This window comes from Urocitellus parryii, chromosome 2 (genome assembly GCF_045843805.1).
Source record: "Urocitellus parryii isolate mUroPar1 chromosome 2, mUroPar1.hap1, whole genome shotgun sequence".
Lineage (NCBI taxonomy): Eukaryota > Metazoa > Chordata > Mammalia > Rodentia > Sciuridae > Urocitellus > Urocitellus parryii.
The window spans coordinates 129,324,969-129,351,854 of record NC_135532.1 but is presented as its reverse complement, the minus strand read 5'-3'; the positions used below and the strand labels follow the sequence as shown (position 1 = coordinate 129,351,854).

The 26,886-nt window shown below is 36.8% G+C and overlaps 1 protein-coding gene across 1 annotated transcript in view; it reads right to left on the bottom strand.

Annotated features, from left to right (window-relative positions):
• LOC113187260 (EGF-like and EMI domain-containing protein 1) overlaps positions 1-26,886 on the bottom strand; it is a 528,706-nt gene that overhangs the window by 78,747 nt on the left and 423,073 nt on the right. The window contains exon 6 of the mRNA XM_077795506.1: positions 9,965-10,087. Within this exon, the coding sequence (XP_077651632.1) occupies positions 9,965-10,087 (123 nt within the window). The remainder of the gene's footprint in view (positions 1-9,964; positions 10,088-26,886) is intronic.

Sequence of the window (26,886 nt, the reverse complement as noted above, 5' to 3'; positions counted from 1 at the left end):
TTAGAGTTTATTGTGAGAGGTTCCATGTTAGAGTTGTGCTCTTGTTCTATGTGATAGTATAAAATAACACTTTAGAAGTCCAATCTTGACCCAGTTTTGAAAACATGACTGAAATCTCTTGGTTCCCCTTCACAGGAGTTAGCTAAGCCTGTAGGTTGGATACTTCTCCTATTAGGCTCTAATATTTCTGGGTTATAATGCATATGTCCAATTACAAGTCTAAATGTCAGGGTCCCCCAGACACTTAATACCCAAGAGTATCCCCTTCTTCCTTTGATTTGTAGAATTTTTCAAAATAACTAGTCTGCATGAAGATGAGGAGACTTAGCCTATCAGCACCCTGTTTACATATGCAAGCAGTTCTCTACCTTTCCAACTTGCTGTTACCCTGCCCAGGGACAACCCAGAGTGCAGCCCTGCTCAGCAGTGCTCTCTCATTCAAGGTTGTAAGTAACAAGTTCCGAGTTTCATTTAACTGAGTGTCTTTAGGTTATGTCTTGCCATCAGAAGAATCTTCAAACTTAAGAAACACGTGGTGCATTTGCTTTATGAATAAAGGAGTAGATCTAGGAAGTCTTCATAGAGGAAATGACTTCAAACTAAGGGCAGACAAACAATAGTAAAATAATAATTTTAAAAAAAAAGGTAGAGAAGAGGAAAACATGAGGAGAAGAGGAGAAGTGTTGTCATGCATCCAAACTAAGGGAGAAGCAGACACCAAGGCAGTGTGGCAGATAGAACACTAAGGGAAAGGAGTAAGATGGGATCTTCTTGGGTCCATTAGGGAATTGCAACTTTTCTTTGTGTCTGATGCTGGAGTCTGAAGCATACAGTAGAAATATGAGGCAAGACATTAGTAAATAGAAGTCAAAGCCTGAAGCATCTCTTTTTAAAAAAAAAAAAAATTTTAGTCATAGTTGGACACAATATCCTTATTTTATTTATTCATTTTTATGTGGTGCTGAGGATCAAACCCAATGCCTTGCAAGTGCTAGGTGAGTGCTCTCCCTCTGAGCCTCAACCCCAGCCTCAAAGCATCTCTTAAGCCACTGCAGGGCTTGGGATTAATTCTGAACACTAGGTAGAAATGAAAAGGGGTTTTAAGCATGGCAAAATAAATTTTTATCTACCTATTTATTTATTTATTTATTTATATTTATGGTACCGGGGATTGAACCCAGGGATATTCTACCATTGAGCTACATTCCCAGCCTTTTTTAATTAATTAATTAATTAATTTATTATTTTTGAGACATGCTCTCCCTAAGTGGCTGAGGCTGGCCTCAGACTTGAGATCCTCCTGCCTCAGCTTCCCCAGTAGCTGGGATTATAGGTGTGTATCATGGTGCTTGGCTTAATTTTTAAATTAGATGTTAAAAGGATTGCTCTGGCAGTACTTAAGATAATGGATTAAAACGGACATGTATACAGGATAGCAGTTAAGATAAATTGCAAAAACCTTTCTGAAATTATAAGGGCCTTAATTAGAGCAGTCATAGTGGAGGAATGCTATGGTGGTGGTGCCCATTTGCATTACTGGGGAATTAGATGTGTAGAATCAGAGGCAGGAAGCCATGAATAGGCTATGCTATCCTGGCCTGGAAAAAGGGTGACCTGAAGTCCTGACTCTCAAAAAGGTGAATGCAAGGGAAGAGTTGGTTGGGTGGGGAAGGAAGACTCAGTCTTAGACCCACCCTACTGCTAATGCAGGGGGACATCATCTAGGAGAAAGGAACTCAGGCAGTAGCCAAATCTATGGGTGGAGGTAACAAGGAGAGTGAGCTCCTCTAGGGATACTGACTTGGGCATCATTCCCCTCTAACTAATTGAGGTAGGTAAAACATTGTAAGGGAAAACAATCACAGTTGGCAAAGAAGAAAGGGACAAAATTTGAACTCTGAAGATCATGAGGACTTTCATGGTGGATAGAAATAAAAGACTCCATGAAAGAAGTTATGGAATCATTATAGGGAAGAGAATCAAGTGAAAATTCTCTTCAAGAGAAGAGAAATCAAGAAGGAAGGAAAGGTAACTACTTTCAAGATATGAAGCAAAATAAGGAATTAAAAGTGCTCCTTGAACTTAACAGTGAATTATTTATTAATAACCATGGCAAATGTTTTAGGGAGGAGTTTTTGTTTTTTTTTTTTTTTTAACATGGAGAGAAAGAAGCTGGTAAAAGAGGAGAGAGAAGATTCTAAGGAGGAGGTCAGGATGGGTTCTCAGATATGAGGAAACTAGTTTTAAAACACAGTTGAGCACCTTTTTCTTCTGACGTAAGAGCAAAGCAGACAGAGATGAGGGTTAATTCTTGGGTTTCTGGGTGGGATTACGATTTTCGAAGCCCCTTGGCTAAGGATTTGTATTCTCTGTAAAATAAAAGACATAGGTTATGAAATCACTAAATTCTCCCACCCACCAAAAAGATGTCTCTATGATTGTTATTTCAGAAAATTCAAAGTATGAAGTCCTGTGGTCTCTTTTTCTCAGTAGCTGAAAGCTGTACAGTGATACTAGGTTTGGATTTAAGTTTTCCATTTCTAGCTGGTATTTGCAAGCACTTACTCCTCCTGATTTTTTGAGATGCAGGAAGTTACTATTTTATGTTCAATGTCTTTTTTCATTTTATGCCCTGTAAAAATACATAAGTTGCCTGATGCTCTCTGCCCCCAGTGCTTTTGGAAACATTGAGTATAAATTTGCAACCTCCTGATAAATGAGAATGGGAGAATTCCATCATATAGTCAAAATATAGTTGTGAACATTGCTCTAAAAATAAAAAAAATAAAAATGCAAAAATGGAGAAGGTGTTAAAAGAATGAATATATATTTTAAAAGTCGATTGTCTTAGTCCATTGGTCAGCTATGACAAAATACCATAGACTGGGTAGCTCGTAAATAACAAAAAACTTATTTCTCATAATTCTGGAGGCTGAAAGTCCAAGATCAAGGCACCAGTTGATTATTATTGTCTGGTAAGGGTCAATTCTTTATAGACTGTGCCTTCTGTCTGCATGCTTATGTGGTGGAAGGAGCAAACAAATTCTCATGGGCCTCTTTAAATAAGAGTACTAACCCCATTTAGAAGGGCTCTACCCTGATCATCGAATCACTTCCCCAAAGGCCCTACCTCCTAATACTATCATTGATAGATTAAAATTTCAACATGCAAATTTGGAGAGAAGACACATTCTTACTATTGTACCTACCAACAAAGATGCACAATGGAAGCTATCTGATCCCCAAAGCAAGTTTGTACCTATGGCATCTGACCCTCCATAATTTTGTTTAGTACCATGATTTATGGCCAACTGCAGGAATTAGCTGATGTATACTGAGTGCTTGCTCAGTGTCAGGAAAAGAATCAAGGATTTAATTGATACTGTCACATTCGATACTGCACCCAACATAGAGACTACTGGCTAGATCAAAGCTACACACAATGTGTGTATATTTAAACTACATGATGAAGTTAACATTATCATCCCAAAGAGGAGGCAAAAATTATTCCCAAGATGTACCACTCTCATATTAGCATTATTTTTTTCTCACAATCCTAAATGCCATGATATATTTTCATAAATGTGTAATTTAAAGCTAACTTCTAGGATTCTTATTTGTACATATTGAAGAATCTCCAATTCTCAGTATCTCTGCATAGAATGAGTGCTCTGTTTGTGGGAAAATAATGTAGGAGTAGATAAATTATTGATCTAGGCCACTATTTATTGGGCATTCATTGTGTTCCAGTTACTATTTTAATCTCTTCACATTTGAGTTCATCCCACAGTGGGTATCCTACAATGCATTACGAAGTCAGTGAAGAAACACAGGAAACCAAAATTAATTACTGCTTAACATTAGGATTTTATTATTTGATACAATATGTACTATAAAATATTTTCTAAATATTTTATAAGTGGAACTAGAAAAAAATCCTAAAACTTATCCCAAAGGATGGCATGTTAAGATATTTCCCACAGAGAGAGAAGAAAAAGCACTAACCAAACATGAAGACCATTGTGCTAGCATTTCATTGTTTTGTCTTCTTTGTGTTTATTCTAACCTCGGGCACAGAGAGTGGAATTTATCACAGTGAGCAGTTCAAGGGACTTTCTCATCACACTCTGGTCCTTGGAAAAGTTTCTCATTTACTCTCAGCCTCATGGGTAACCATTGTTGTGTGTTAAGACACTCTTCTGTAAGATATGTGCTCTTGTGCAATGTATAATACTGAATATTGTAAATTATTTTCCTGGTTTTATTAGCTAAAGATACAAATATAGAGACAGAGATGACATAGCCTCTGAAAATTGGAGGGACTGAGTAACTGGGCCAAGATCACATAATTCTTACTTGATGTAGTGAGAATTCAAACTTCAATCTGTGTCTATCTAAAACTGCAAGTCTTATCTTCCTGAGCCTACAATCTGTAGAAAAATTGAAGGAAAAAAGAGAAAATTCTAAATGTGTTCCTGAAATTCAAGTGGATGAAAAAAGTTATTGAATTGAGTTTAATATTCAAAACTGTTTGAAAATTTGAGAAGCTCATCATTTTCCACAGTGTCACAGAATGGGGACAAGGTGGGCAGAGGGGAAGTGTTCTTTAAATTCAGCTTTCAAGAGTTAAATTTAACCATCTACCACACAAAAATGCTTAATATTTCTAGGGTGATGAATTTGATAATGACAGAGAGATGCCATCAATCTGACAAACTAAACAAATTTTTTAACCTGACATAGCCTTATTCAAGACATCAGCTGTCATCTGAAGTGAATTCTGTTTCTAATTTGTCTTCATAAATAATGCAACTAATTGAAAGGTAGTTACAATGAAAGTCTTTAACCTCTTTCATCTCCAATTTGAGGGAAATCTCTTGCGTTTCCTCGAAAGTATCTTCTTCTCCTCTTATCAAATAAAACTTAGACATCATTGATGAGAATATTGAGTTCAAAAACAAAAGAATCCATTGTGTGAAGACCAGCACTTCTAATGGTTTTCTCAGCTTTATATTTTTAAAGTTAGCATTATCTTAAAATATGAAACTTATGAAAATCTGATATAAAGAAATTTATTCAAGCTCCAAGTTTCAATGAGAAATTATTAAAATCATTATTTTAATCAACCTTCTCAGTTATACCTTCTTGCCACCCAACTTCTGCCTACTTGTAATTAAAGTATAACACTGACTTCACCATGTTATATATACACTTACCAACACAGAAAAAATCTTTAAATTTTAGTTCTGGGTAACCATTAATTTTTTCTTCTCATTTAGTAAGAATAAAACGGGGCCATTGAAGAAAAACAGATCCTGACCATTCCAAGCAACTGGAAATGAAGAATTCTTGTGTTAGAGATTGAAAGTAATTAAAATATCCTCTATCTAAATTTTCTTTATGCAGACATAAGTGATTCCATTTGTTTATTTGTGAATACATGTGTTAATAGACCTATGTGCCAAAGGTATGAAAGAGAGGAAAGAGAACTAGGCAAGCATTAAAATATTCAATCATTTCATAATTTCACCCCTCTGAGAGGGCCAATTTCAGCAAATACATCAGAGGAAGGACATGATTCTGAATGAGGATTTGAGCTGGTCATCTTTCATAAGATTGTTATATATCTATATAGTCATAAAAGCAACACAAATGACATGGCATTTCTTAAAGAAAAAAAGGAATATCTTCAGCTGGAGTATTCAGAGAAAGCTTAACAGGACAGATGATATTTAACATGGACCATGGTAAGTAGAGTTTTGATAGGGAAGGTGGTGGTGGGGGGTGTGAGATATATTGTAATTTAAGAGTAAAGTAAGGCATTAAAGTAGAGTGACTTAAGAGAACAGAGAGAAGCCAGGGTATTTTGGAGCCTATTTCCAAAATACAGGAGAGAAATATAAAGTATAAATTTATAGGTTGATGACATAAGGTAAGTTTCTGTTATTGATAGCTATTGTGAAAAATATATTGTTTTAACTTTTAGCTCCATTTATTATAACAGAATGTGAGAATTTCATCTAGCAGTGTCTTTATGATTTTCTTGGTCTATCTTTAAAAATATATATCAGATATTACTTGAAGGCATTGGATCAGGAGTGGTATTAGCTAGGTTTTCCTGAAACTGTTTTTCTTTCTCAGAGTGAAAGTTCCTTGATCTCTTTGGCTCTGAGTCTTCTTATCTCTAAGAAAGGAGTTGGGGCTGGATTATTCCTTGAATTCCTTCTAGATATGCTTCTATGATATGGAAAACAGTGCAAAAGCACCACCCACTGAATATTTTTTTTCAATAAAACATTTCTTATCCACTGATTTTTATTAAATTGGAATGTCAGTTTCTCACTTTTAAAAAAATTAAACTAGATCATGGAATCTTCACTCTGTTTCTATGCTTGATCTTTGTAAAGTCTTAGTTCTATAAACTTTTGTGTTTTTTTTCCAAATTTAATTACAGCTCTATAAGAGAGTTATTATGCACAATCCAATAGCTTTACTTAGTAGATGCTATGTAATGATTTAGTGATTTTGAAAATTCTGTAAATTATAACACTTCAGAGTGGAAGTAATTTTAAGAAAACTTTATCTGATTTCTACATTTTACACACAGGGAAAGTGGGATGTAGAGAGACTCAGTGACTTTCTGGAATTCACTTGCCAATCCGAATTCCACTGTACCATTGTCCCTAATCTACATGGATGAGATTGAATGGGCAAATAATATGAACATAAACATCTCTGACTTTCTAAACATTGCTAAAATGTAGTTTTTGTTTGTTGTTAATTGCAGTACTAGGTATTGAACTCAGAGCCTTTCACAGGTTAGGCAAGCACTCTACCACTGAGCTATATCCCCAATCCTTTTTATTTTAACTTAAGACAAGGTCTGGCTAAATTGCCTAGGCTGGTCTCAAACTTGCAGCTCTCCTGCCTTAGCCTTCCGCGTACCTTGGGTTACAGTCATGCACCACTACACCCAGCCTAGTTTTCCTTTTATAAGTTGTTGATCTTCAACTGTTAGTCTTGGTAACATCCATGTTAAGGCAGAACACTGAAAATCTGGTGAGGGTTCCACTTGTCTGCTTCTCTGTGCTGTGCTTGCTCTGTGCCACCAAACAATGGCAATTGTTTTCATTTGCTGTGATGCTCCTCACCTGAGGGACATCTCCACAGACTAGCTTTCCTGATTTCAGGACCATGACAGTGGGCCAGGTGCCATGCTACTCAAGGGCAGGAATGGAGGCCTCTGGCCTGGAATTTTATTGAATGTAGGCAGAAGCAGTCACTGACAACTTGGCCTCAGCCCATATTGCAGTATCATAAGTCAGTGTCATAATGTAAGTGTCATGAGACTCTCCCATGTATACTTCTTTTTAAGAAGTGCCTTCAAAAAGACAAAAAGATCTATGGGATATTTGGGGGTACCACAGACTTAAGAATCTTAGAGAAATTATAAGCCCTTCCCTCCAAAAAATTACATGCATTCCAAAACTTTACAGACAAATTTGTTATATGAAACTGAGACCACAAGGCCAAAATCATAAATTTTCATAGCTCCATCTTCTCTTCTGTGACTCTACCATTGGTCAAAACAAATTTCTAACATAATCTCCTAATATACATCAATCACGGTTCTCAGTTTTCTGTCAATTAAAATATCCCAAAGGAAAAGTGAGACAACTCAGTTTTAAAATTATTTAAAAAATAATGGAACCTTCCTACAATTTAATCCAAAATAAACTAATGTAACACTCAGTTCTCTATAGTAAAGCCTTTCTTTTAAAATAAATAAACAAACAAACAGTTGCCCTCAAGGTCATTTTATTAAACTTTGAATACAAAGTGCTGAAATTCTTCTTGAACTCCTTTTAACAAGACTGAGGTAATTATAAACTGTGTCAGATGTGTCTCTTGAGAGGAAACAAATACTTCTATGTGCGCATGTGACAATAGTATAAAATTTTTCATGAAGGTCAAGAGCTGGGTTTTAAGTCCAGTACTTCCTGTGCAATGGAATCCAAGGAGTTAAAGTCTTTGAAATAATTACACTCATGAATTTCCTACTTCTCATTAGCTTAATTTACTCATCATATATATACTTGAATCAATTTAATTTGCATACTATGTTGAAATTCTGCATAAAGAAATCAGTTTATGGAGTTGCAAATAAGCTATTATCATAGTGTCCATGTACATACACAATAAGAATTGGCTTTTAAGAAATGGGAATATAAAAGATAAACCATAACATCCTTATCCAACTCAACTTTTGACCTGATGTCATTAAAACAAAAATTGGAAAATTCAAGGGCAGTGATGGTAAGGAATAAAGAGAGCTTAATGATTTTACTCAGAAATAGCTAATAACTTCCAGGGTTTAGAGAACTAATTATTCTTGTAAACACAATTTAATTGGTAACTAGAGTGTTTATTTTGCCTTATCACAAAGACCAGATATCATTGATTCATATAAATCACTACTTTGCAAAAAAATTTGTATATCAGATACAAAAATTCACCAGCTCAGCTTTTACTGATAAATACCCCATCTGCAAGTATCAATAATCCTGCTGCTGCTAAATATTTTGTGACTCAGAGAATTAATAGAGGCAGCTTAAGGATGCTACCAGTGGAAGACCTTACAAGGTTGGGATTGGGGCTGGGAAAAGGAATCTCATTGCTAAGACCATTAATCCTGCCAAAAGAAGAGGGTGTTTTGATTAAATAAGTGTGCCTGTGCTCTGTTCCACAGCTTGTGTTTGCAGTAGATAGAATCATTATGATATTGGGCTCCCTAGATATTAGTACAATTACTTGACCTTGACTTTTGAAAAGTATTTTTTTTTTTTTGCTAACATACTTTCATAACTTGTTTCTCATACCAAAATCAGATTTATGACCAGGATGTCTTCACCTGTTTACCTTGGTCTTCTCTTACTTCATATAATACATAGTAAAATATAGAAAGAAGGAGAAAATGTTATGAAACTAGGGGAAACTGACTTCTATTACAAGTTTTGTGTAGAATAAATTATAAGATGCCTATAATCTTGGGTGGGTGGACTAGTTAACACATTCTATCTAAATAAAGCCAGCTATACTAAGTGCTACTTTTTAAAGAGATCGTTAGTTTTAAAGGGCACCTGGAGTTAAAAGTGTAATATATCATTACATCATCTTAGGATCATGACTTAATTAAAAAATACATTTATGTACATGACTTCAGTGAAAACAACAAGGAACATTTACACATTGTAAGGCTAGGACTGTTATTATTAAAGTTTATTCTATTTCTTCTCTTTATAGAAGTAGTATACACTTCTTAAATTTCTCATTTTAGGAAATTCATAAAAATTTAGAAACATACAAAGAAGATAAAAAGTAATAATGTAATCACACAAAAGTTATATTTAGGAACAGTGTGATGCAAATAAATATATTATAATGTAGATTCAATGTGTGCAGTTTTAATTGTGCTTGAGTAACTCTAAGGTCTTCGACATATAATCTGTTATAATATTCATGAGGACTGAATTTTAATCATGACTCTGATTTTGAATCCGGTTCTAAGCCCGGGTTGAAATGAGAAACTTATAGCTAATAATTACAAGGGCTCAGCATCCTCACTTCATTGTGGCTCTGTGCTGTACTTGCTTTACATAAGCAATAACCAACAAATTATACTTCTCTGAATACATCAGAAATTATATGCTATGGAAATACTCCCACATTTAGAGATTCAAGCTTTGCTTTTGAATGTTAATTTCTATATTTCTTTCCCCATGTTTCTTTTCTTTCAGTCTTTTAATAGCATTTTTTTTTTTTATTCTACAGGACAGAATTGTGCTTGAGAACTATCAGCTTCTATAGATATTTCCACAATAGGAAAACCTTTTCTTCCTGTCCCCACATGGGCAGGTCGATTTTCATTGAAAATGGCTTCAAGCTGGTTCTAATATTTACTCACTTATGCAGGTGCGTGCATCAGCATGGAGTCTGTATCCCGTATCACATTCACAGTGGAAGGTGCCCAGAGTGTTAATACAGCGCTGCTGGCAGCCTCCATTCACCACCGCACATTCATCGACATCTAGAGGAGGAAGACAGATGGCCAGGATTACAATGTCATTCCAATGTCAGCTTCAGAGAAGTGGCACAATATTTCTGTGATACACAGTATGTGTTATATTGTACAAAGGCAACATCTCTGTTGCCACAAATCTTTACCTGTTTGATCCACTTTGCTCTACTATGTAAACAAGAAAATGTAGGTAGAAACTTTATTGAGCTTTTTGAAGCCCAGAAACAATGAGCCTAGGAATTGTCTCACAGTTTTCTATTCTTCACACAGTAGATAATTAGACAGGTCCAAGATATATAGATATTTCCTTGTGGAAGAAAAACTGGAGGGAAGAATTACAATGAGCTACTCTATCTGGAGCAGCACAAACTAGTAGATAAAGACCTATTATTGGTCTGACATTGTTGAATAAAACCAGTAATGGAGTTAAGACCTTGAATCCCCTTCTCATATGCTGCAGTAGACATCAGGGCAAAGACAGATAAATTCAAATAAAACCATGGTTTGGTGTCCTTAAAAACATATCGACACATTTGTTCCACTGATTCAGCTTCTTCCTTCTCATTCAAGCTGCCATTTTCTGAATCACCATGTTGATATGAAAGGTTGCTTTATTTTTAAAAAAAATGGATAGAGGTCAAGACTTATGATATTTTATGATATAATATTAATTTTTTATTAGGCAAAAATCAGTTCATCTCTGTAAACCTATAGTTCCTTGTGCACTATGTAATCAGTGTATATATATATATATATATATATATATATATATATAATCATAAAAAGAAAATATCCATAAAGCATAAGGCTATGGAGGGATTTTTCAGGTAATCAGAGGATGAAGAACTTCTAAATGTTCTTGTTTCAGAATTTAAAAAATAAAAATCTATATCTTTGGCAAGTTCCAAAGAAAAAATCCTCTTCCAATGCAGGAAGTACAAGTCTCATGCACAGAATGTCCTCATTTTTCCTGCTCTTCATCCCAGACTTTGCAGCAAAGAATGTTGGGTGTGAATATTCTTCACCAAAATATAAATCATCCTACAAGACAATTATCAGCATAAAATACTCTGAGTGACATTCATTCCACAAGGCAAGTTCCTTATTCAAGAAGACATCAACATGGAGGATGAATACTATTGCAATGACTCACAATAACTGTCATGCAAAGATCTCATGATATCTAATGAATGTTTTATATTAAAATAAAGATGCAAGGATATGAGTGAAGGGAAACAAAAAAGCTTTCTTTTACATGGCATTGCTTTTTGTTGTTTTGTTTTAATATAAAAAGAAAGAAAGCATTATGAAGAACATATTAAGTCTCCAAACAAGAACCAGGAGATCACTATATTTTGCACAATTTAGTATTTTCCTTCAAAAATAAGTTAGTTTGGAGTAATCCCTGATATTTTAAAGAAATTTTATTTTAGATATGAGAATTACTGACTTTTCAAAGAACTAGAATTTTTATTACATTTTGAGTAATATGATAACCAAACCTCTAGGTCTTTTTTCATATAAACTAATATTAAACCAGAACTCTCCATTTGTTGCCTATACTTTATGCAGGACTTTAATATTTATGCAGGGTAAATTTTTATCTTTCTGTCTTCAGGGCATTATTCTGCAGAATTGATATATAATTTTGAATCTTAACTCCATCAAACTCCGACTTAGATATCTTTCCCAGGTTTTTTTTTTAATTTTGGACATATAAGTGAAACTCTTAATTCCCAAGAGTATTTCATTTCACATGATAAGTGACTTTGCCACTATTGAGAATTATATAGCACACTATTTATATGTTCTTGAGCACACTGAAAAACATTTTAAAGCATGTTCACAGGTATAAATAATTGACTGCTACTGAGAAAAGGGAGTCTGAGATGGGCATACTGGAGTTGAATGACAAAAAGATTTTTGTCAAATGTATAGTGTTCTATTTTTTTTCAAGAAAAAGTTGTCCTTGTGTTACTTTCATAACAAAACAAAAATTTGAAGAAAGAAGTATAATCTGACCACCCTGACCACCTCCTCCTGACTCACTCATGAAGTTTTAATAGCTTTTCATCAAAGGCACAAAGTTATTGAAAAAAAGAAAATCTCTGCGTTCATTCTAAAGACAAGTGGGCATAGATTTTGAGAACGAAATTTCTCTAAGTATGTTTTTATGTTTCCACATCATTAATCAACACCAGAGTTATAATTAAATACTATATTCTGTTTGAAACACAAACACAGGCTCATGTACCCACACACCCAAAGACCATCTAAATTTCTCTGTACTTTTAGACAGATGGTCACAGGAAAAATAGTTTATTGAATCTTACACACGTATCACCTTGCCTACCTGAGACTCAATTTTCTCACCTATAATGGGAACAATGATAGTCATATGTACTATGCTATGATTTTCTTCTCCATTCACATTTAAGATTTTGATACAGAGTGTTAAAAATTCTTGATTACATAGAGAAATTAAACAACAGGTAAGTTTACTTCACTAATTGGTAGATCTTACGTAAGACCATAAAAGAAGAGATGTGAGCCATATGAGAATTAGGGGAGGGATTCATTTTTCTTAGGGTGAGAAGGGAATGCTCAAGGGGAAAAATGAGAACTGAGTACTTGGAGAAGTGAGTGGACAATCCATAGATGCAGTGGTTAAAATGTGCACAGTGTATAAAATTCATCATTGCGATCTGTCAGGCTGGAGAATAGGGTTGGTAAAAGGAAGTGGTTGAGAAACAAACATAAAACCTTTTTTAATTAATTGGGATAGTAAAGCATTCCTCTTCTTGATTAACAATACAATACACTTCTGGGCAGTTGGAGCTGTAATAGGCTGTGTTCACGCAGTAGCAAAGCAAACTTATTAAAAGTTAAAAAAAATCAATCATTTATAGAGTGGTACCAAATGCTAAGTAATTGGTTTTTTTGTTGTTGTTGTTTCAGAATATACTGAATTAGCTGATTATTTGGGCATTGTGTAATCAATAGTTCTCAAACCTGGTGGCTCATTAGAATAACTTGGTGAGCATTTAGAAAATACAGAGGTTGTTCAATCCCTAGTACTATTAAAAAAAAGAAAGAAAGAAAGAAAGAAAGAAAGAAAGAAAGAAAGAAAGAAAGAAAGAAAGAAAGGGTTCCATTCTTACAGGGTCTGATTTAATTGATCTGGGTATAAGCCTGGGAATCAAAACATTTTAAAAGTACTCTTAAGTGATTGTAATGTGTAGCCATAGCCAAAATCACATTGTGTAGATAGGACTTCAATTACCAGTGTATTTTATTAAAAATGCAGATGCTGATTCTGTAGATCTGGTGTAGGGGATGAGAATCTGCATTTCCCACTTGATTCAAGATAAATCTGATGCTATCGATATGTGGACCATATTACAATTGGCAAGAGTAAAGATAGTCTTCTATTTAGCCATAACTGTCACGAGAATATGATGGTTGGCTCAACGTCTTAGTTGCTGGACTGACTCAGACCAGTTCAGTCCAAATAAATTCTCAATCAAAATACTTAAATATATAAAAATGTACATATTCGAATAAATAAAATTATAAAATATTTCAACTATTTACCACAAACCTCCAAAATAAGCTATCAATATTTTTCACAATATTCTTTCTAATAATTAATAACTTTAAGACAATTTTGGCATTATCTGTTGTGAGAAAGGATTCACTTCCGTAAATGAAGTAAAACATGAAGGAAACTTTGCTTCTTTTTTGATAGAGTACCTCTGATATAGGATAAAACCGGGTTAAATTGCTATGATATTAGACACTCAGGCTGAAGCTGTCACAAGTGATTTTCTTTTTCATCAAGATTCTGCTCCACAGAGTTAAAAACCAGAAATGTCAATATTACATTAAAATGTTATTATCAAGTATACTTCATGTGAAGAAACAATTTCTCAAAAAATTCTCTGAGTTATATCTTCATGTTAGATGCCTCCAGAAAGCCATGCCCTTAGAATTGGAACTCCAGGACACTGCTGGGAATAATGACAAAGTGATTAGAATTTTTTCAGTATTATCACTATGATATGGACCTAGGATTTCAGAATACAAAAAAAACTGTCAAAAATCAACTATGTTTGCTATTTTTCCTTTTAATATCTTTTTGGCTATATTTATTTCCCCAAATATTTCCCCAGATGGGCACAGAATTTAATAGCTTAAAGGAATTCACTTTATTATCAAAATGTATTTTGCACATAAAAGCTCCCTGAGACAACAATGATCCACTGTTGTTACCAAACAACCAAAGTTGGATCATATTATTTTTCTTAGATTTTGTGACTGTTTACACGAGAACCAGAGTAAGACAAATTATGCTTCCATTTGCATTTTAACATACTGTTCTCAGAGAGCTGCTCATTGAAAAATAAGTATTCTTGGGTTTGCTTATGTTAGAGATTGCATTGTACAAGAGTTAGGTATGGAGGAAATATCAAATGGTATGGTAAAGACACCATTATGTTTCCTATGTGGCCTTACTTTTACGAAGTGGCAATTACTCCAGATATCAAAACTTCTGACATTTACTTATAATTCCATAGTGTGTGATAGGAAAAATACCTTGAAGTCAAATATCCTTTTGTATCAAGCATTTATGGCATAGACTAATCACTCTAAAAATGTTCTATGAATGAATGAACGAATGAACGAGTGGCTTGAGAATCATGCACAACACTGGATCTTCCTATCTTCCCATATTCATCAATGAGATTTCTCAGAATTGGGCTCTTCAGATTTCTTTACTCTTTCTTCACTTCTGCAGCAGACACTTGATGTTTGCTTCTGAGTATTCAAAAGTAGCTTTTAAAATACAGGATACAATACAACTCCTAAATTGCTGATGAACACATTTAAACTGTGCCTGTAGTGAAGACTGATTGGTTGCCTGCTTGGGATTTTCCAGTCTTCTCTTTCCAAATAACTTTCAGGTTTTCCTTTGGAAATTCCATCTTTAACTTTAGATATGCCATGTAGTTTATATGGAATTGGTGAATACAGTCACTCTCCAAAGTCCAGGTGGACTTGCTATAATCTCATCTCCATTAATCACAACAATTGGATTGGGTTTTATCTGTCTTAGCATGGCTTTCTTGCAAATTGTGAACAAATTCAGATGTGAACCAATCAACATGAAGCTCAATATATAGGTTGGGAATCCTAGGACATAGGTATTCTCTTTCTCTGGAAATTGTAATGTATATGTGTGAGACATTTTGCAGTAGCCACTTGGCTACATGAATGAAGCAACATCAAAGATGAAGTCAACAAGTGGGATGGAATGGAAGGACTCAACAGAAGACTGGAGTTGGATCCCTGATTGAACAATATCTGAAGTTCTCACTACCTCTGAACTTGTTGGTCAAGTGACTCAATAACCCTCTTTTGTTATTTAAGCATCTAGATTCTGTTGCACATAAGCAAAATCATCCTTTACATACATGTGGGTAAAGCCAAGTGTGCCGAGGGAAGCCACTTAGTGCTGCTCAAAAGTAGATTTTATCATCTACTTTTTGAAGAGAGTTTTTTAAAAATATTTTTTTAGTTGTTGATAGACCTTTATTTTATTTATTTTTATATGGTGCTGAGAATTGAACACAGTGCGTCACACATGCTAGGCAAGCGCACTACCACTGAGCCTCAACCCTGGCCACTGAAGAGATGTTTTTAATCAGTAAAATGTTTCAAAATGTGCTTCATCAAGGGTCTAAGAAAGTTATGCTTTTTATTTATTCTGTGTAGTATCTATTGGGGAAATTATATTCTATCAAGGTTTTAATGAATTTGGGCATTTGGGACAATCTTGGTTCCTCTGTATTACATATGTTAAGGGTGTATCAAATTGCCTATACCAAGTCATGGTACATCTCATAGTGCCAGGATTGGTGAAATGCCTCCTTGAGTCATTTCTTCCCACTCTCCCTGTATATAATCCACCTGTATATAACCTGTATATAACCCCCATTTCCGCCCCGCTAATCTTTGCCCTCAGTTTTTTCCTTTTTTTCTTTTCTGGGCAGCTACAATCTGTGGTAGTTTGACTCCCTGATCCTACTTGGTAGGAAATGAATGAATGCTGATAACTTTGTGGATACTGTTATTTCCCTAATTCGTCCTCAGTTTTCTAACCCAGAACTTCACTAAGGAATAAAGGTAGAATATTTCAGCATAAAGCACTTAATTCAGAAAAAGAGGCAAATAGGACTCTTGAGGAGAATGCCAGTAATAAAGCGAGGCTGATTCATCATTTTTCCAAAATCCAGATGAAGGATGATGAAGACTTGACTCAAGGTACTAGTAGTAGAAATAGAGAGATATGGGCAGATAAAAAATAACTTAGATGAAATGGACACGCAGTAGCTATTAAGCGGAAGTGATGGAGAGAAATATTTCAAGGCTAATTGCCTTGAGCAATTGGAGGGATGGTTACGGCATTTGCTGATATAGCATGATTTGGAAAATAGTAGATATGAAGAGGAATAGTTCAGTTTTGAACTTAAATTACTTGATGGGCAAGTGAGATGGAAAGTTGGGGATATCTATTAGGCAACTGAGAATGTAGATTAAGATCAGGAGAAAAATATCTGTGGGACATTCAGCTACCATCCATTGACATGTACATCATTGATTCCTATTGATAATTCCCTTACATTCACTCATATTCAATCTCATGTCAGATTGTACTGCATCAGATTTACTTAATACATGTCAAATCTATTCTCATCTTCACTGTAACCACACTAACTTAACCTTTGAGGATGGTTAAAATGGCCTAAGAATAGCTCTCTCCACGTCCATCCTTGGGCTTTCCAATACCTTCTCCATGCTCTATCACAGTGAAGTGTTAAGAATAAAAATGTGATCAACTCCCTCACCCCTCACTCCTGCTGTGGTTTTATACCCTCTGATCACTTCTCATTGCTCTTAGGGTTCGACTGAACACCAGTGTGGTCTGCAAGTTCTTGCATGGTCTGATCTACATTTTACAATGTTTTAGCAACACTAATGTTTTTTAAGTTCCTTGAAGGCTGTATACCCACTTTTACTTCATCTTCACATATTTTACATAGTTACTACCTATAGACCCTATAGATGTTCACCCAAACACCACCACTTCAGAGAGGCCTGACATTTTCTTTGACTCTAGGTCAGATTTGATTTCCGTGTTACACTTTCTTGGTACTGCCTTCCCTTTGGAGCTATTAACTCATCTGCTGAGATAGATTCTTAGGTGTGAGTTAAGATATGCCTTCTTATAAGTTTGACTACTAAGGAGAAGGTTTGTCATTGAACAGGAAATTGTGATGGTGAGACAGAGTTTTTAACTCAGATTACTTATGACAGTATTTGCAGAAATACTGATACTCATGTGGAGGGACCAACAGAGTTAATTTAAAGATATATAAGAGAGAGGGGGGGGATTCTCAAATCATTAAGAACCTCAAATTACATTAATATGTGCCAATAGAAGATAGATGTGAGGAGAGAATCTGGCTGGGTATGCTAAGAATGTATGGCCCTGATCACTCTTCACCCAAGCCAGTTTTCAGGTCTGTATTTGCACGGAGAAATGAGCTAACATCTCCCTTGAGAAAAAGAACAGCCTTGTTTCCACTAATATAAAAGAAGTAGATTCCCCAAGCTCAGTGTTTCCCTGACACAAGGTAGCCAATTGCACACATAGGCATCCATAATAGGCCCTTTGTGCCACTGCTGTGGGATTTGGGGAAACATGGGGAATTGACACAAACAAATGAAACCCTGGCTACTGCTTTTGCCATGAATAATAAAGTCCTTTGCCTTTGACCTAGGAATCTCAAGTCTTCTGTCGGCATCCGTGAAACAGTAACTGTTAGGAGCCACAGCAAAAATATTGATACAGGCACCTTTGGATTTTATTGACTGCCAGCCAGCAATTCACATTCATATGGTAATTGGACTCATGCTGTCCAGCTGGGCCCATTTTCAGGACTCAGGTTACTCATGTCACTCTTGTAATGGGAGAGTTCCCATTGGTTGGGAAAGGATGGTAGGAGGGTGTTCCGGGGGAAGGGGAAACCCCCCCGGCTCAGGTAGAACACACACGTGGCGGACCCACCTGTTAGGGGACGCACACGGCCTCTCTCTAAATAAAACTTTGTCTCAGTTTGACTGGCTTGTGTTTTTGTGCCCAACCGGGTTGCAAGATTGCAAGCCCGTGTGCACTGACAGCTCAGCAGGGGATCGCTCAGCAGGGGTGCCGCAGGCAGTGCTCGGCAGCAGGAGCGGGACTCAGCCGGCCCGGGGCCGGGCAGTTTGCGGCATTTTGGTGGCCCTGTACTGGGAACGCCCAAAACTTAAAGGTGAGTAATATCACTCGCCCCTAAGGAAAGGCGACAGAATGGGTATTTCTGTTTTGATTTATTCTGCTCTTATTTCAGGCTCTCTAGCCTTACAATTTTTCCAGGCGAGTTGGGATAAATGGCTGACTCAAGGTTTGAAGTTATTCGGCCCTGAGAGAGAGAAAATTGACATAATCATTTTCCTCCTCTCCGTTTCTGTTTCATTCTGTTTTGGCTTTCTTCTATCCTATCTTATTGGGTTACGTTACCTTTATAGTAGATTAGAATCTAGTAAAAAACAAACCGAAAAACTGTTAAGTAAATTGTTAGAGGTCCAAGCCATGGCAGAAAACATATTAGGTCAAGCAAAACAAAAGGTCTCTCAAGCTAGTCAGATAGAAGAAAATTTGAACAAGGCAAGCTCAGGGAAAAAACGGTCGTCAGATAGGGAGGCTGCTACTAACTCCGTTCCACCACCAGAGGGCATAGTTCAACCAACAGCTTTACCTGCCTCCATAGATGATGAACGGAATCCTGAGGCGGGACCCCAAAAACTAGCATGCCCTGTAATTGAGCAGGGAGAAGAAAAAGAACGAGTTTACCGTGCCTTAGATTTCAAAATAATAAAACAATTAAAGGAAGCTGTAGCAGCCTACGGCCCGGCCGCTCCCTTCACATTCAGTATGGTCGAATCTATTACCGGCTGGAACTTAACACCAGCAGATTGGGCTAACGTGTGTAATTCTGTGCTAAATAGAGGACAGTATTTATTATGGAAAATTGCCAATGAGGAATTTTGCAAGGAGACAGCTAGGCAAAATGCAGAAGCAGGTTACCCTGAACGAGGCCTGAAAATGTTACTGGGAAAAGAAGAGTTTCAAGAACAGATGCAACAGCTCAGATATGATCCTGGCGTATACGCTCAAGTCGCTATAAATGCAATTAAGGCATGGAAAACTTTAAAGGGACAAGGGGATTTTCAAGGTCAACTATCTAAGATAATACAAGGAGTTAATGAGCCCTACGCTGACTTTGTAGCTAGACTTATTGAAGCAGCCTCTGAGACATTTGAAAATACAGAACAGGCAATGCCATTTATAAAACAGCTGGCTTACGATCAAGCAAATCGTTGCTGCAAAGAGGTCATTAGACCGTGGAAACAGGAAGATTTAAACACATATATTAAATTATGTAGAGACATTAATGAACAAGGACAAGTCATGGCAGCTGAAGTAAAACAGGCTTTAAGTACCAAGCCAAAAACATGCTATAATTGCAATCAAGAAGGGCATTTTAAAAGAAATTGCCCCATAGGAGGAGGGTTTAACAAAGCTAGGTATCAAAAGAGTAGAATCCCGGGTATTTGCCCACGATGCCATAGAGGGAGACATTGGGCTAATGAATGCCATTCTCAAACCACCATAGAGGGTATTCCGTTATCAAAAAATGGACAAAGACCAAGTGTCTACCCACGATATCGTGGAGAAAGGCATCAGGCCCCGTTGTCAAAAAACGAATTGGAGGGCCCAATGCCCCGGGGCCCAAAACCACAAATATACGGGGCAATGGAGGAACCCAGCAGCACCATCAAGGTGGTGCCCAGGACGCATTATCCATCAGATCCCTCATCAGACAGACTAGAGGGAGCGCAGGGTTGGACATCTGTGCCTCTGCCAGAGCAGTATTAACTCCAGAGATGGGAGTTCAAATCATTCCCACAGGAGTAAAAGGACCTCTTCCCCAGGGAACAGTAGGCTTATTATTAGGACGCAGTTCTTCTACACTTAAAGGACTTATGATAAGTCCTGGGGTAATTGATCCCGATTATGAGGGTGAAATAAAAATCATAGCTAGTTCTCCAAGAGGTATATCAGTAATTTCATCAGGAGATAGAATAGCACAGTTATTAATAATACCAAGCCTACATGATAAATTTTCCAGTTGTAATGTAGAAAGAGGTTCCAAGGGATTAGGCTCCACAGGTGTAGATTGGGCTATGCTATCTTTAAATTTAGATTCTCGCCCTATGCTAAAATTAAATATTCAAGGGCATGATTTTAATGGACTGCTGGACACAGGCGCTGACCTCAGCATCATATCTCGCCAGGAATGGCCTAAGCATTGGCCATTACAGCAAGCGACCCAAACGCTTAGAGGCCTAGGAGTGGCAACTAATCCCCATAGAAGTGCAATGGTATTAGATTGGAGGGATCCTGAAGGATGTGAAGGAACTATACAGCCCTATGTATTGGACCATCTCCCCATAAATTTATGGGGACGAGACGTCCTAGATCAATTAGGATTGACATTAACAAATAACGTCAATCCTAACGCGCCCACTACTAGGGCAAAACAAGGCTTTAAAAAAAAAAAGAGATTAAGAGATCAAGAACAAGATATAACAGCACCAATTCAAGTAGATCAAGAGATAGATAAACATGGATTGGGTTTTCAAAAAGGGCCACTGAGACAATCAAAATTACTTGGAAATCAGAAAGACCAGTGTGGGTTCCTCAGTGGCCCCTAACTAAAGAAAAGATACAAGTAGCCCATGATCTGGTCAAACAGCAATTAGCGGAAGGACATATACAACCTTCCGTATCTCCCCATAATACTCCCATTTTTGTTATTAAAAAGAAATCTGGTAAATGGAGATTATTACAAGATTTAAGAGCCATTAATAATGAGATGGTTATTATGGGACCTGCTCAATCAGGGATTCCCCAACTGTCTGCTTTACCAAAAACGTGGCATGTTCTAGCTATAGATATTAAAGATTGTTTCTTCTCAATTCCAATTCACCCCGAGGATAGTCCACATTTTGCATTTACTATCCCTGCACTGAATCATGAAGGTCCTGATCAGAGATATGAATGGAAAGTACTCCCTCAAGGGATGGCTAACAGCCCAACTTTGTGCCAAATTTATGTTGATAAAGCAATCCAGCCACTTAGAATTCAAAACCCTGAACTACAGATATTTCACTATATGGATGATGTGTTAATGGCACATAAAGATAAAAACACATTGCTAGAATGTTATGCCACGCTTACAAACTTATTAAAAAATTATAATCTAGAAATAGCAATAGATAAAGTACAATTAAATCTTCCAATTAATTATTTAGGAGTTCTATTATCCTCAACCATGGTCCGTCCACCAAAAATTCAAATACGAGTAGATCAACTCAAATCACTTAATGACTTTCAAAAGTTATTGGGAGATATAAATTGGATAAGGCCTTATCTAGGCATACCAACAGGAGAATTAGGACCTTTATTTGATATTTTAAAAGGTCCATCAGATCCAAATTCACCCCGCATGTTAACGCCTGAAGCTAGAAAGGCATTAAAAATCATTGAAACATATATGGAAAATATGCATTTGGATAGAATTGATATAAGTTTGCCTTTATTATTTATTGTATTACCGACAAAAAATATTCCTACAGGGGTATTTTGGCAAAAAGGTCCATTATTATGGATACATTTATCTTATTCTCCTAATACTATTCTTACTAGATATCCTGAGGCTGTAGGGCAATTAATACTCAAAGGAATAAAAGCAGCAAAAGGAGTGTTTGGGATTTCTCCCAATAAAATTATTACTCCATATACTATGGATCAAATTGATGAGTTAGCTAATGAGTTAAATACTTGGGCAATAATCATGTGTAAATCTAGTGTTGCATTTGATAATCACTTGCCATCTAATCCTTTGTTGTCCTTTTGGTCTAAGCATCCTGTAGTTTTTCCAAAAATGACAAGAAAAACCCCTATCACAAATGCTCCAAATATATTCACTGATGGGTCAAATAATGGTACAGCAGCAGTAGTTACTCCTGATCAAACTTTTACATTTTTAGTACCCAAACAATCAGCTCAAAAGGTAGAGCTCAATGCAGTATTGCAAGCTTTTATGATGTTCAAAGATTCTACATTTAATTTATTTTCTGATAGTCAGTATGTAGTTAATGCTATCGTATCTCTTGAAGATGCTGGTAGGATTTCTCCTTCCTCTACTGTTTTCTCTTTGTTCTCTGCTATACAAAGTCTAATCTGGGATAGAAAGGATCCATTCTTTATAGGACATATCAGAGCACATACAGGATTGCCTGGAGCCCTTAGTTTGGGTAATGAACTAGCAGATAAATCTACACATGACATACATATTTTCTCCACAATAGAAGAAGCTATAAATTTTCATAAAAGGTTCCATGTCAATGCTAATACTTTACAAAAACGTTTTAAAATAACTAAAGAACAAGCCAGACATATAATAAAACAATGTCAAAATTGTGTGACATTTTTGCCACAAGTTAATCTTGGAGTCAATCCTAGAGGACTGATACCTAACCATATTTGGCAGATGGACGTCACACACTTGCCAGAATTTGGAAAATTAAAATATTTACATGTTACAGTTGATACTTCTTCTGGATTTTTGATGGGCTCCCTTCATCCCGGAGAAAAAACTAAAGATGTTATAGCTCATTGCTTACAAAATTTTGCCACTGTGGGTGTTCCTAAACAGTTAAAAACCGATAACGGTCCTGGTTACATCTCCAAGTCTTTTAAACAATTTTGCTCATCATTTGGCATTACTCATATAACAGGAATCCCATACAACCCACAGGGACAAGGCATAGTTGAAAGAGCTCATCAAACTATAAAAATGTACTTATTAAAGCAAAGGGAGGGAATTAGTAAGGGGTATATATCCCCCAAAGATAAACTTAAAATAACCCTTTTTACTCTAAACTTTCTAAATTTGGATTCATCAGGACTTAGTGCTGCGGAAAGACATATGTATCCGAAAAATGTACATAAGCCTAAGGTACTTTGGAAAGATATTCTAACAGGACAATGGAAAGGTCCGGACCCAGTAATAGTCTGGAGTCGGGGCTCCGTCTGTGTTTTTCCACAGGAGGAACAGCAACCAATTTGGATTCCAGAGAGATTAACTAAAACAATTTCTACAGAAAAAGAAGATGATTTGACTCAAATCCATAACAGCTGATATCCAGAGTTCCAGCCTGGCTATTCTTGCATCTGCGACAGTGATTTACCACGGTGCCTTTTTCAATATCTATTTTATTATTTGCATTTTTCCCACATCATAAAGTTCCATTTTATTTTATTTTATTTTATTTTACCTTATTTTTTAAGCTCATACAAACCTAGGTTAATGTTTTTCTGATCAGTTTTATTTTTTTGACTGTGTTTTATTTATTTTTTTTTTTTTTTAACTGTAAAGTTTTTAAACATTGCAATGGAGATTTCACCTAGCTATAGCTACAAGGCCTTTATTTACTATTGTCTTATATGTTCTATGTTATGTATGCTGTTTTGTGTTGTATGTCTGTATGTGTGTATGTCCATATTTCATTTATAAGGAGCGCTCATGTATATATAGATACAAGTATTCAAAAAAAAAAAAATTTAGTCACGTGACTTATATGGTTTAATTTACTTTAGGTAAACAGCTGTTATTAAATTTTGTTTTTAAAGGTGGTTAACAGATATGTTTGTTTACTTTCACCTTTCCTTTTCATTATATTTCATAATTCTGTTCAGGATAATGTCTCTTTAGCAACATGGCCATAATTCCCATCTCCATCCCAGTGCCGGTGAAGACTAAGACCAAACTACAACTTTTATGATAGCTATCACTATAAACTGTATAAATTGATACATCAATCAAAATAACTCAATAAGACTGCTCAATCAAGGACTTAATTTACTTTGGGAGGAAATGGACATATTGATAGACTCCTCCAATTTGAACTGCTCAATCAAGGACTTAATTTACCTTGGGAGGAAATGGACATATTGATAGACTCCTCCACTTTGAACTGCTTACACAACTTGTCTGGACTATGTATCACCTGTATACATTGTGTTCTATTTGTTGTTACAGCGAACTGGTAGTGCTAAATATCTTAGCCGATGTGTCACCAGTGTTTCCATAGGAGCCGTCAATTGGCTTGGTGTCGTGGCAATTCTGCGTCTTTCTCCCTTCTGCTAGTGATGGTCTAAATTTGGGGGCCAACAGAGGTGAGGCAAGAACCTCACCCCCCCCACTGGCACCAAGGTTAAATTTGGGGGCCAACAGAGGTGAGGCAAGAACCTCACCCCCCCACTGGTGCATAGGCCTATTTACACAGGTATGGCTATATACTGGACCGGTAGTCAGTGACGGGTATGATTCGGTTACAGTGGTATCAACCTAAGCCAGGAGACTGACGCAATAAGGTCAGTTTTCCCATGACGGGTAAGAACCATATGTGAATTGGACATACCTAACAGGCACGGTCCCTAGCCACATTTGCCTGTTGTTTATTTAAACAGTAGGGGGCAGATGTTAGGAGCCACAGCAAAAATATTGATACAGGCACCTTTGGATTTTATTGACTGCCAGCCAGCAATTCACATTCATATGGTAATTGGACTCATGCTGTCCAGCTGGGCCCATTTTCAGGACTCAGGTTACTCATGTCACTCTTGTAATGGGAGAGTTCCCATTGGTTGGGAAAGGATGGTAGGAGGGTGTTCCGGGGGAAGGGGAAACCCCCCCCCCCCCCCGGCTCAGGTAGAACACACACGTGGCGGACCCACCTGTTAGGGGACGCACACGGCCTCTCTCTAAATAAAACTTTGTCTCAGTTTGACTGGCTTGTGTTTTTGTGCCCAACCGGGTTGCAAGATTGCAAGCCCGTGTGCACTGACAGCTCAGCAGGGGATCGCTCAGCAGGGGTGCCGCAGGCAGTGCTCGGCAGCAGGAGCGGGACTCAGCCGGCCTGGGGCCGGGCAGTTTGCGGCAAGTAACAACTTATTAGCATGAAAGTAGTGCAAAATCCCAGACCCTCTGTATTTCTTGATAGTATGCAGAATAAAAACCACACACAGGATCTTCTTCTATTCTGGATTAGAGTAGTGTGTGGCAGAATGAAAGAATCTGGGGACCCACCGAGGAATGTTCCTGTCTTCACGCTATCCTACTGATGCCTGTTGATTGCTTATAGCCCTGAAATTATTAGTAAAGCATGATCCAGGATAGATTCCTGTTCTGTCTGAGCCGGATTTGAAAATCTAATTCTTTGTGTTAGCTTAGAAGGGAGGAAGGAAGAGATGTCATACCATCATGCCTTCATGTGATTTTAAGGAACAGCAAGGAAACAAATACCCAAACCAGGAAACCAGTAACTTTACTGTTAGCTCTTTGAAATATATTTTGCTTCCCACTTTATTTCTAGCATCTATTTTAATGTGTGTTTCATAGTAGTTGCATCATAAATATCAGTCAAAAATGAAAAGAATTTATTGACAACCAAATTGACCAAAGAAGAAAGTCAAATTAAAAGAAAATGAGATTAAGAAAGAGGAGTGAGCGAAGGTAGGAGAATAGGTTGGCACCCAGGGAGGGGAGTCTTCAGAAAAGAGAAGGAACAATTGTTTTAAACACTTCAGATAGAGCCCTAATATCCAGAGTATACAAAGAACTCAAAAAATTAAACAATAAGATAACAACCCAATCAACAAATGGGCCAAAGACCTGAACAGACACTTCTCAGAGGAGGACATACAATCAATCAACAAGTACATGAAAAAATGCTCACCATCTCTAGCAGTCAGAGAAATGCAAATCAAAACCACCCTAAGATACCATCTCACTTCAGTAAGATTAGCAGCCATTATGAAGTCAAACAACAAGTGCTGGCGAGGATGTGGGGAAAGGGGTACTCATTGCTGGTAGGACTGCAAATTGGTGCGGCTAATTTGGAAAGCAGTATGGAGATTCCTGGGAAATCTGGGAATGGAACCACCATTTGACCCAGCTATTGCCCTTCTCGGACTATTCCCTTAAGACCTTAAAAGAGTGCACTACAGGAATACTGCCACATGGATGTTCATAGCAGCACAATTCACAACAGCTAGACTGTGGAACCAACCCAGATGCCCTTCAATAGATGAATGGATAAAAAAATGTGGCATTTATACACAATGGAGTATTATGCAGAACTATAAAATGACAAAATCATGGATTTTTCAGGGAAATGGATGGCATTAGAACAGATTATGCTAAGTGAAGCTAGCCAATCCCTAGAAAACAAATACCAAATGTCTTCTTTGATATAATGAGAGCAACTAAGAACAGAGCAGGGAGGAAGAGCAAGAGGAAAAGACATAAGGTGGGAGGGAAAGGGAGAGAAATGGGAAATTGCATGGAAATGGAAGGAGACCCTCATTGTTATACAAAATTCCATATAAGAGGTTGTGAGGGGAAAGGGAAAAAAACATGGAAGAGAATTAAATTACAGTAGATGGGGTAGAGAGAGAAGATGGGAGGGGAGGGGAGGGGGGATAGTAGAGGATAGGAAAGGTAGCAGAATACAACAGTTACTAATATGGCATTATGTAAAAATGTGGATGTGTAACCAATGTGATTCTGCAA